The sequence below is a fragment of the Ovis aries genome, chromosome 13 (assembly GCF_016772045.2).
Source record: "Ovis aries strain OAR_USU_Benz2616 breed Rambouillet chromosome 13, ARS-UI_Ramb_v3.0, whole genome shotgun sequence".
In the NCBI taxonomy this organism is placed as follows: Eukaryota; Metazoa; Chordata; class Mammalia; order Artiodactyla; family Bovidae; genus Ovis; species Ovis aries.
The window spans coordinates 75,230,679-75,243,109 of NC_056066.1; the positions used below are offsets into that span (position 1 = coordinate 75,230,679).

Genomic DNA, 12,431 nt, shown 5'->3' on the forward strand with positions numbered 1-12,431 from the left:
CTCAGCTTCTCCTTTCCCTCCCACTGAACAGTTATGTGCCCCCAGAGGAGCCTGGTCCCTAGCTCTTAGCGGGTGGAAACCCACAGGAGACCACTGGACCTCTGCTATGATTCTTTCTGACCGTCAGTGGCTCTGGACCCTCTCTCAGCTCCCTTCCTGTCTTTATTCCAACGTGGACCTGGCTTTGAATCACAGCTTTGTCCCACCGCCACCCCCCACCCCCACCCAACCAGCTGTGTGACTTTGGGCAAGTGACCTCACCTCTCTGTCTCAGTTTCCTCCTCTTAACAGAGAGTGCTTATAAGAGCAGTTAGCATTTATTGAGCACTTGCTAAGGATGAGGCAAACTCCTAAGTAGCTTCTAATCATGCCCACAGAATTGCTTCTCCCAACAATGCTGTTATTTCCATTCTTCAGTTCAGAAAATTGATCCAGAGACTTAAGTCCCTCAATCCAGCCACTTAGCTAGTAATAGCTAGAGCCACAGTTTTTAGTCAGTAGTCTTGCTCCAGAATTTCCTGGTCAGCCCCTGGGCCCTACTGGTGAGGAGGGAAGAATTCACAAGATTCACACTGACCTTGGGATGCATCCGGCCCTGGCAAGAGTAGGCTATCAACATGAATTCCCTGTGCGGGGGCTCTACTGCAGTCACTGCCCTGCGGGTACACTTCCAGGCTTTCCTGAAAGCCAATCTCTCCCTGGAAAGCAGACACCCCTCCCCTGCCCCTCACCCGACCCAGGGTCTCTGTGCCCATCACTGCCAGCAGGACCATCTGCCCCAGGAGGCCTCTCCTGAGCCCCCAGCGCCCCACCCTGCAGGACAGACTGGTGCAGGGGGCACACCTAGGCGACATTCCAGACTCCCTGTCATTTCCCTTCTAAGGACATCGGCTGGGTCCCTTGCTCAGGCCTGAGGGAGGGCGTCCCACGGCTCAGATAAGGGAAGTGACATTCTCATAGTCATGCAATTGGGATGAGACACCTGCAGGCCTCAGAGGGCCGAACACCCTGCCCGGATCACAGCCTGGGAAGCCGGGCCACCGTCAAGTCTGCCAAGAGCTGGGGACCCAGAGTAGATCAAGAGCAGGAAATGCAGGCACCTGCAAGGCAAGCAGCAGGGTGAGCCCGATGGAAAGAGCGGTGAGCTGCCACGTGGAGACCCTTCGAGAAGCGTAGCTTCTACTCTGCTCCCTGAACAGTGTTGAAGCCCCTTGAAAATGAGGCCTAACATTACCAGAGTGGCTAGTTTTTCCAAAGAAGCCACTCATTCCCATTTTTATGGAAAGTCCCTCAATTTAAAAGCTAACTTTAAAAAAAAAAAAAAATGCAAGACCATGTGCAGGCCAATCTTGGTAGGTCTGTGGGCCCGTGTGAGGGTCGCTGGATCACAGGCTCTGCAGGAAACCTCAGCAGACCGGTGCAGGGGGCTGTCTTGCTGTTTCTCTGCTGCAGGGGCTCTGGGCTGGAGGCCATAGACCTGCACTGAGATGCCAGCTGTGCCTCTTAGTGTGCTGTGTGACCTTGGGAAAGACACTGTCCCTCTCTGAACTTTAATATATTCTGCTATGAAGAGAATACTAGTACCTACTTCTTAGGGTTGAGAATTCAATCTGATAATGTATGTACAGGGTCCGGTAAACAATATATAAACTTTCCAGGCCTGTTCCTTTCAACCTGGGCTAACAGCTTGGCCTGAGTGAGCCCCAGGCTTCTCAGATCAGATTGTACAGGCCTCTGCAATGCCCACTGGACCGGAGCCCTGGCCTGGGCCTCATCACAAAGGAAACTTCAGATCCTTGTGGTGGTTGGAAGGGAGAGTCTTGGGAAGACACTGTCATTTGTTTAGTTCTCACACTGGCATCAAGGAGCTGATTGATCAAGAAGCATGTTGGTCATCTTTCCAGGGCCTCTGGTGGACGCATAAAATCTGGGAGGATGGGAGCAAAGGGAGGGAAGGGGCAGAAGATATTTTTGGCTTTTTTCAGCAAATGTAGGCAGTCAATTCTGCCTATATAAGTGCTGGTCTGAGTTCAGGCCCACAGCATCCAGAAGGAGTGTCTGAATCATCAAAAACAGAATGAACTTTGTTGAGGGGAATTTCTGGGTAGAGGATTCAGAGCCATAAGACAGAACAGAAAGAGGAAGTGGTAAGCCTTCAGATCTAGAATCATAATCAGAAGTCCATAGACTATCAGAGTCATTGGGTTTTACAGCTTGTGGGTATAGTATGTTGCCACCATCCATCCCATTGGCTTGAGAAGGTAGAGAGGTGGCTAGATTCTTATCAAGTCGGCCGTGCTAGCCAAGAGAAACGATGTGAGTCACATACATAATTAAAAGATTTCTAATAGTCATACAAAACTGAAATTAATAAAATATTTTATCCAACCTACTACCTCCCAAGTATTATCCTTTCAACATGTAATCAATATAAAAAAGTATTGAGGACCTGGATGAGGTCCACCAAAGGATCCCCGTGCATCCTGGCTTCTGTTGGTATGATGGTAAATTTTATGTGTCAACTTGGTTGGGCCACAGTATCCAGATATTTGGTCAAATATTATTCCAGATCTTTCTGTGAAAGTGTTTCCAGATGAGATTTTACATTTAAATCAATGGAGTTTGAATAAAGCAGGTTGCTCTATCTCATGTGGTGGGCCTCATCTAATCAGTTGAAGGCCTGCAAGGAACAAAAGACTGACACCCCCTGACTCCCTTTAGACTTGAACTGAAACTCTTTCCATATATATGCATCTTGTTGGTTCCGGAGAACCCCGAACAATACAGCTGGGTTGGGGAGCCCCAGGAGAACTGAGAGAGAAAGGGGAGGAGGGAGATCCAGGGTGGCTACCTCCCTATGGGGTCACCAAGGACTGGATATGGCCCTGGACTAACGTTTCCAGCTCCAGGTCAGCATCTGTCCTTGAGCCCCAGGGCTGGAAGGTGCTTCTCCATGGCTGGTCCTATCGCCCGTCACCACCAGGGTCCATGCTTTCTCTTGTGGTTTCCATAAGCGACCATCTGCTCACACCTTGCAACTAGACCTTCTACTAAAATCTCCTCACATGAGCTAGTTTATGTGTAAATCTCTTTTGGAGACCCTGACTATGATGCCCATCTCTCAGAGAGGGAAACCAAAGTCCAAACAGACAAGGATCTGCTTAAGGTCATACAGATGATGTGGGTGGAGCCAGGTGTCCAATGCGGTTCATTGAACTTCTACCCAATGATTTTTATTCCCCTCCCCTCCATTTCCCATCAGGGTTTCCATTCCTCTGCCCACATGACTCTGCTCTTCCATTTGATGCTGAAATCTGTCCATTTCCTCCTCTCTCACTCTGCATCTCATCACTTCCACCTGTGGCCATGTTTCCCCAGTGTGAAATAACCCCCCCATTCTCCAGTGATGGCTTCCATCCCCGTGGTACCTCAAACAACACTGGCATGAATATCCTCTCATATTCTTCAGGGATCCAGGCAGTAATTCTGCTGCGATATAAGCCCAAGAATTGGATGGGCCGCAGGGAATGCCAATAGTGGCTCTCCTTGATAACTCCCAAGGTGCTTGCCAGGACGACAATGATAGTTTGCTGTCTTGCCAACAGAACAGGAGGGTTTCTGTGTCTTCCCATTTCACCATCACTCACTGTCTACTTTTCTAGTTTTTGCTAGTCTGATGGGTGCATTGTTGAGTCTTGGTTTAACTCGCACACATCTGATCACAAGCGATCTGAGCATCTCTTTAGAAACCTGCTGGCCACTTTCACGTCCCTTTTCAGAATGGCATGTTTGTGTCTTTCACTCAATTTTCTCTTGAGTGCCATGACGGAAGGCCTCCAAAGTTGGTGGCCAGTCATCTTCTCCCCTGTTTGTGGGTGACACGCCTTCCATCAAGGAGCAAAGTTATTTCCCTCCCATTGAACCAGGCTAACCCTGTGACCTGCTTTGACCAATAGAATGCATTGAAATTGATGTTTTGGACTCCCAAGCCCAGGCCTTAAGGGGCCTGTGGCTTCTGCTTTTGCCTTCTGAGAAGTCCGCTGTCATGTACAGCAGTCCAGGCTGAGCTCCTGAGAAGCCACATGACCCTTGAGGTGTCCAAAGCCACCATGGACATTCCAGCTCCAGCAAAACCCCCAGAGGAGTGGCCCCACCCACACCATGTACAGCAGAGAGAAAACCATACTGCTGAACTCTGACTAAATGCAGAAATGTGTTGCATTTTTAGGCCCTGAACTTTGGGCTGATTTGTTATGTAACCACTGGTAAGGGCCTGCTAAGTTTTTGTCTCTTTTGAGTTCTGGGTATTTCTTGTGAGTTACAGATGAGTTACTGGTATATTTCTAATGACTCTGTACCACCTCTGCCATCCCCCTTCCTCCCACAGTAAGGTGAGCACATGGCTGACTCCTCCTGGCCTTGGTCCAGTGCTGCTTCCTCAGAGAAGTCCTCCCTGACCACCCCAGCTAACATAGCCTCAGAGTAGGTTTGTTACACTGGCCAGTTCATTTTCTTCTTAGCCTATGTTATAACCCAGAGTCACCTTATTTGTTTACCTGCCTACTGCCTGTCTCCAGGGATACGTTCTATGTGGCTAGGGACAGTGAACTAGCATAAAATAGGTTCTAAATAAATACTGTTGGATGAATAAAAGGAAGAATAAATGAATAAAGAAATAAGCCAAAAAAACCCTGGGTCAAAGAGTAAGATTGTTTTGTCATAATTTCTAGCATAGATTTATTTATCAAATATTTACTGAGCACCTACCATGTGCCAGAAACTGTTCTAAGTGTTGGACGTACAGCACCGAACAAAAGAAAGTTTGCATTCTCATAGGTTTATATTCTAGAGGGTGAGAAAATTAATAAAAAAGAAAATAATACAGCTTCCTGACTAAATACTAAGAAAACTATAGCAGGGCAAGGGGTTAAAAAGTAATGGGGTAATATTTAGACCCGATGGTGAAGGAAGCCTCTCTGGGGAGGTGACATTTGAGCAGAGACCTGAATAAAGTGAGGAAACAGGCATATATTTGGGAGCAAAGTGTTCTAGGCAACGGGAAGAGCATGTGCAAAGGCCCTGAGGCAGGAGAGCTGGAGTGTGTGGCTGGAGTGGAGTGGAGAAGGGAGAGCAGTGAGGACATGAGGTCAATTCTGTGACACCCCAAGTTCCAGAATGTGGGGCTCTGCAGCCATAAAATGGCTACCAAGGCAGATGATTTCCAGGCCCAGGGTTGATTAACATTCTTTATTTTACAGCATTTTAAATCAGAAGTATTTGAAATCACTGTTCATCTGGTGATAAGCCCCTTGGGTTTCTCTGTGAATGAACTTCTCCCCTACCCCTTCCTATGGGAGGGCACCCCCCAGTCCCAGTGGGCTGTAACTGTGACTAAATCCTGAAGGAACCCCGTACAGGAAGGACGGGAGCCTCTTCTTCCTCCTCCCTGCCACTTCCAGGGAAAGGTCCATGACTCACACGTACTGTTCCAAGAACAAGTATAGTCCCCAGGGTACGGCTCCCCAGCGGAGCTGCTCGGGGAACCGCATTCCCCCGGAGGAGGCGTAGGAAGGGGGGCCGTGAGCTTTCTGGGCCCTCAGCTGAGCTGACGACTGGCTGCTGATTGCAGAGAGATTTCCTGAGTGCCTGTCGCGTCCAAATTGCACTGTTTCCGGGAGTTGGGGGTGCCGAGATGTTCCCGCTTGAAACATGGAAGGAGCACATCCTTCAGGACGGGCCCCACCAGCCCCCAGCTCAGGGGACATTATCCTTGTCTGTAGAAGAGGATTACGGGGTTTCCCTGCCTAAGACACTGGACGTTTTACAAGGCCTTGATTTCTCTTTTGACTTTTCTCTCTCCCCTGGAAAACGTGGCCCTTGCTAATCACACACGGTTACCACCTGGGATGGGGGCAGGGAGGCAAAAAGAGGCTCTGGGAATAAGAAGGCAGCCCATGTGGGAGGCGCCTGGCTGGAGGAGCCATGGACCACCTGTTAGGGGGGAACGGCCCACACTTGGCCTGGCCCTGGAACTGCGGCCACACTGATTCAGACTAATCAGGAAAATCTGAAAAAGCTTGGGTAGAAAGGTCTAGAATTCCCCCTTGTGTGCTCGGGAGCCCAGAGAAACAGCAAAGAGGCTCTGCTCAGTCTCCATGTCCTCAGGATGTCATCGGTCTCTCCCCTGTCTCCAGGGACTGAAAATAAACCTGGCTTCTAGGTATCAGCAAGGCTGATATTCAAACAACTGGTACAGAAAGGGCCCCCACCAAACAGAGCACACACCAGCTAGGAACAGCTGGAACAGCTGGACGGGGACATGGCAGCCCCAGCCTCTGGAAGGAAGGTGACCCCTAAAGGCAGGATGCTCTCTCCAGATGAACCTTGTGTCGTCAGTGAGGGATCCAGGGGATCTCCTGCCCCTGCTGTTCAAGCTAAATGCCATTCCGGATTGGCTTACTGTTGCTGAAACTGGGCTTTCCTGCATCCTAACCACAGATCAACTCAGAGATAAAGGAGCTTGTTTCTCAGGCAGCAGAACTGGGAGGAAGTGGCTCCCTGAACTGTGTGGGAGACGAGTAGGTATCCTAGATAACAAAACTGTGGACCCAAGTAGACCACTGGAAGTCACCCTTGCTTGCTGTGCACTGGATCACAGAGAAGAATTGCTTGATCTGCCTGTGGGGTCCCAGCAGCAGAGGATGGCAAAACCCCCGGGAGGGCCCAGCCCGAAGAGAGTTCCTGAGGGGGGCTCAGAGGGTCCGATATGTGCCGTTAGCCAAGCTGGATGGCAGTGCTGTGACGTTGGCTAAGTGGAGGTCGGCCCAGTCTGGGAAGGTGCCCAGCTGGAAGATGGTCTGTGCCCAAGTATTCATGGCCAAGCTGAGCAGCAGGACGCCCATCAGGTTCATCAGGAGTCCCGTCCGCACCTGCAAGGGAGCCCAGAGTGAGGCAGGGTTCTACTGGAGGCCCATTATACAGATGGGGAAACTGAGAGTCAGAAAGTCTTTCACCCAATATGGAACACCTGGGAGAGATGGAGGGGGAGCACAAACCCAAGACGGTTGATACCCAAGACCCTTCCATCTTTACACGCCCTAGGCTGACCCTCAAGGAGCTGAAAATGTCCCCTTTCGTTCAGTGGTTTCTAGGTGGCAGGCATTGTGACATGCAATTGTCATAGAGCAATGTCATTTACCCCAAAAGCAACCCTTTTAGGGTTGTTCTTATTATTATTCCCATTTTATAGAAGAGGAAAATGAGGCCCAGAGCAGTTGGCTCACCCCAGCATCACACAACTTGAAAACAACCTGCTTTGATCATTAAACATCCCCCTTGCTTTGCATTTCCTGTCTCCTTGGAGGCAGGCCTGTGTCTCCCCTACCTGGTACCACCCCCGCGCCTGGAACATGGAATGTGCTCAGCAAACACTTGTAAGGTGAATGAACCAAGGAAGGAATGAATGTCTGTCTCCCCAGGTCCCTGCTGCCTCTCTGCTCTGTCAGCTCTTCCTGCCGCTCACTCTTGTTTTCTCTCCCTTTGTCCTGCTGGGGTCTCCGTGCCTGGAGACCCTACATCGGCTAAGAACATTGAGCAGATCCCTCTCTCTGCAGCCCCTGAACTGCGCGGTGCAATCATCCGAGGCAGCCAGTGGAGGGAGAAGGGCAGTAGGAAGCAGGCCGAGGAAGAGGCTCAGCTTGGAGGAGAGCCTTGCTAAAAACTGGGATTCCGCCCACGACCGTTCTTGGCTTCTGTCTCCTCTCCAGGTGACCGGGCAATGACGTGCACCCCTATGTCCCTGGTGTGGTCAGCTGCTCCGTCTCCCCTAGAGATGCTGCCCGGCCCGGAGTGCTTGGCCAAACAAGTCAGAAGACGGTGGGGGTTGGGGGGGGGTGGCCCAGAGAGAGGGGAAGGCCCTCATCTCCGAGGCAAACTTTGGAAAGCAGCAGCCGAGTCCGCACTTCCTGAAATCACCTAAGCAATCATCCCACAGTGTTTGCTAGAAGTATCAATTCTGGTCCCACTCAGAATGACCTGTTCTGGAATTGGGGAGCGGGGGAGAGTGGGAGTTCTGCCTCGGTTACTTGCCTGCTCCTGGTCCGCCCACTCCTCGGGGCCTCTGCTGGAATACGCCTGCGGGGGAGAGCAGGAATCCTGCCCCAGTCCCTTGCCTGCCCCTGGTCCACCCACTGCTCAGGGCCTCTGCTGGAATACGCCTGTGGGGGAGAGCAGGAGTCCTGCCCCGGTCCCTTGCCCGCCCACTACTCGGGGCCTCTGCTGGAATACGCCTGCACTCACCATGTCTTTGACCAGCAAGTGTCCAGAGGCGAAGGCGATTGAGTTGGGGGGCGTCGACACTGGGAGCATGAAGGCGTAGGAGCAGCCGACGGTGCCAGGGATCATCAGGTACAGGGGGTGCACCCGCAGACGGATGGCCTGGGCCCGGCAGTCAGGGACGAGACCGAAACAGAGGCAGACAGAGAAACCACACGCGAGGTGGAGACGGGAGGAGAGTGAGGGACACGGCGAGAGATGGGGAGACGGGAGGAGAGCCAGAGATGTCCGGAGAGGGATGCACGGAGGGACAGAGAACAAGGGAAACAAACGAGAAGGTGAATTTAAAGGCACACGGAGAGAAGTGCAGCCAGAAATACAGACACGCAGGCCGAAGGAGAGACACACAGACAAGAAGAGGACCATACAGAGGGAGACAGGAGAACGTTCCTAGGTCAGCAACCTTCCAAGGTCCTGCGCAGGTTTATCAGGGAGGACGGGCAGGGGAAATTATTCTAGAACTCTCCCTCTCCACCTTGAGTGCGTATCAGAGTCACCTTGGAGGGCTGGTGGCCCCATCTCTCACAGAGTTGCTGAGTCAGCATGTGTGGGGTTTGTTTCGGCTGGGGGCGGGTGGGAGGCTGGTGGTGGCAAGAATTTGCATTTCTGACAAGATCCCAGATGATGCTGACGCTGCTGGTCCACATTTTGAGAATTTTGAAAATGTGCTGGGATCACATATTGAGAATCACAATTCTAAAACCTCATGCCCTCTGCCTGGTCCTTCTCAAATGGTCCAAACAAGTAGGTAGAGAGCAGGGATGCTGCTGAACATCCTACAATGCAGAGCTTCACATAGCAGAATTATCTGGCCCCAACTGTCCATGGTGCTGAGAACCTCTGCTTTAAAGGGAAGCTAGAGCTTTGCCTACCGTTAGAATTTCTGGTATCGTTATCTGTCTACTCAGATTTTCTACTTCTTCTTAGTCCATATTTGGTCATTTCTGTTTTCCTAGAAAACTCTTTATGTCACCACGGGTTGCTTTTCCCAAAGGAGGCCCTCTGGTGTGCTTTGAAAATATTTACTGTTTATGCATTTCTTAGAGAAAAAAAAAAGTATTAAAAAAATCATGGTTCTGACACTTTTATGCATTTTGGACAAGAATGATGACAATTGTGGCCCCCGTGGAGCTCCCAGGATCAAGGAAGAGACGGGTGAACCTGTGTTGGGGGGGGATGTTGCCCTCCCATCCCAGGACCCTGTAAGGACCCTCACCAGCTCTGCCAGGACGGGCAGAAAGATGATGATCGTGGCTGTGTTGCTGGCAAACTCGGTGAAGAAGGCGACCACCACGGTGATAAGCAGTACAGCCAGCACCGGGGGCACGTTCTCCAGGGGGTGCAGCTGCCCGCCGATCCACGCCGACAGCCCCGACTCCTGCGGAGGCAGGAAGCAAGAGCACCTCTTTACACCCAGCCTGCTGCCGCCTGCCACCCCCGAGCCTGGGCCACGTGGGAGGGGGTCAGGACTGGCTAAGAGTGATAACTACACTCTTTCACATACAGGTTGACTGAGGTTCAGAGAGGGTAGATCAGCTGCCCAAGGTCACATATTCAATCAGCCTCTCTGCTTCCCGAGCTGCCCTCTACTCCATACTCCACAGGCCCAGGGCCCAAACCCCCGGATCCTTCAAATAATCCATGTGGTTCTCCCAATAGTTCATTTGGTTTGGGTAGCCCTCATTTGAGTGGGAGAGGGAACCACTGGAACCTCCATGTTAAATCTTCTCATTCCTCCAATGATAGCTATCACTTCCAAAAATATTAACTTATTTATACAAAATATTCATTATTAAATTTTATAATTATTATGTATCAGTACATATTAAATATATAATATATGATATATATAATATATATGATATATTTATCATATATAATAGAAAACATGCATCAGCTAGAGGTCAAATACAACACAATTAATGTGTGAGTGCTCAGTTGCTAAGTCATGTCTGACTCTTTGCAACCCCAGACTATAGCCCACCAGGCTCCTCTGTCCATGGGACTCTCCAGGCAAGAAAACTGGAGCAGGTTGCCATTTTCTTCTCCAGGGCACCTCCCCAACTCAGGGATCGAACCCATGTCTCCTGCACTGCTGGCACATTCTTTACCACCAAGCCACCAGGGAAGCCCAGCACAATGAACAGGATTACCAACAATAAAGATGTTTATGATAATTATTACAATGATGGTACACAAACACTACCATTATTATTTGTATCATTATTCATTAGCATAAGAATCATTAACCGTTCAGCAAAGTAAATATTCCTTCCTGTGTTACAGAGAAGGAATCCTAACTTGGTGAAGTTTTTGTGACTTGCTCAGTGTCCCCAAAATACTAAGATGCGTTTTGCACTCAGGGCCACGGAGTCAGTATACTAACATTCTCCCGCAAAGCGCCCTGTCACCACGTACTCTCCAGTGGACACATCAGACTGTCACTGCGCCTCTTAATGAAGGGCAGTGCCCAGAGCTGACCACAGCTCTCCAGGGCAGTAAAGACAAGGTCGATTGTCGTCTCTCTGACTCCAGACTCCACCTGCCATCAATGCTGCGGAATTATCTCCAAGCTCTCTCGCTCTGCTGACTTCTCCAGGAACTACTCTACTTGCGGGTATTTAATAATGATACTCTCCCACTTCCGCCCTCTAGGCTTCAAATGTATCCTTAATAACCCAGAATCCAATGCACCTTCGTTAAGTCCCCAAAGCAAGAAAACGGATGTAAAATTGTGCTCGATGCTGCCCCCTGGTGGTGCCACGCGGCAATATAGGGATAAGGCTACAGCGGCGCCACCTGTAGGTCGTTTTGTTGACAAAGATAAAGCAGCTGGTGGCTCAGATGGTAAAGCGTCTGCCTGCAATGAGGGAGAACTGGGTTCGATCCCTGGGTTGGGAAGATCTCCTGGAGAAGGAAACGGCGACCCACTCCAGTACTCTTGCCTGGAAAATCCCACGGACTGAGGAGCCTGGTAGGCTACAGTCCCTGGGGTCGCAAAGAGTTGGACACGACTGAGTGACTTCACTTTCAGACTTAGGAGCGGATCAAGGCCAGGGTTGGGTTAGACCCCTAACACTTAGCCAAGCATATGTCTCAGTTCAGTTCAGTCAGTTCAGTTGCTCAGTCGTGTCCGACTCTTTGCAACCCCATGAATTGCAGCACGCCAGGCCTCCCTGTCCATCACCAACTCCCGGAGTTCACTCAGACTCACATCCATCGACTCAGTGATGCCATCCAGCCACCTCATCCTCTGTCGTCGCCTTCTCCTCCTGCCCCCAATCCCTCCCAGCATCAGAGTCTTTTCCAATGAGTCAACTCTTCGCATGAGGTGACCAAAGTATTGGAGTTTCAGCTTTAGCATCATTCCTTCCAAAGAAATCCCAGGGCTGATCTCCTTCAAAATGGACTGGTTGGATCTCCTTGTAGTCCAAGGGACTCGCAAGAGTCTTCTCCAACACCACAGTTCAAAAGCATCAGTTCTTCGGCGCTCAGCCTTCTTCACAGTCCAACTCTCGCATCCATACATGACCACAGGAAAAACCATAGCCTTGACTAGACGGACCTTAGTCGCCAAAGTAATGTCTCTGCTTTTGAATATGCTATCTAGGTTAGTCATAACTTTCCTTCCAAGGAGTAAGCGTCTTTTAATTTCATGGCTGCAATCACCATCTGCAGTGATTCTGGAGCCCCCCAAAATAAAGTCTGACACTGTTTCCACTGTTTCCCATCTATTTCCCATGAAGTGATGGGACCAAATGCCATGATCTTCGTTTTCTGAATGTTGAGCTTTAAGCCAACTTTTTCACTCTCCTCTTTCACTTTCATCAAGAGGCTTTTTAGCTCCTCTTCACTTTCTGTCTTAAGGGTGGTGTCATCTGCATATCTGAGGTTATTGATATTTCTCCCAGCAATCTTGATTCCAGCTTGTGCTTCTTCCAGTCCAGCGTTTCTCATGATGTACTCTGCATAGAAGTTAAATAGGCAGGGTGACAATATACAGCCTTGACGTACTCCTTTTCCTATTTGAAACCAGTCTGTTGTTCCATGTCCAGTTCTAACTGTTGCTTCCTGACCTGCACACAGATTTCTCAAGA

General features: G+C 50.2%; 1 protein-coding gene across 2 annotated transcripts in view; it reads right to left on the reverse strand.

Moving 5' to 3' along the window:
- Positions 1–5,232: 5,232 nt before the first annotated feature.
- SLC13A3 (solute carrier family 13 member 3) overlaps positions 5,233–12,431 on the reverse strand; it is an 86,652-nt gene continuing 79,453 nt past the window's right edge. For both annotated transcript variants that reach the window (XM_042230225.1, XM_027977271.2), the window contains 3 exons: positions 9,551–9,712; positions 8,299–8,436; positions 5,233–6,929 (listed from right to left, as the gene is read on the reverse strand). In XM_042230225.1, the coding sequence (XP_042086159.1) occupies positions 6,753–6,929; positions 8,299–8,436; positions 9,551–9,712 (477 nt within the window). In that variant the 3' untranslated portion in view covers positions 5,233–6,752. The remainder of the gene's footprint in view (positions 6,930–8,298; positions 8,437–9,550; positions 9,713–12,431) is intronic.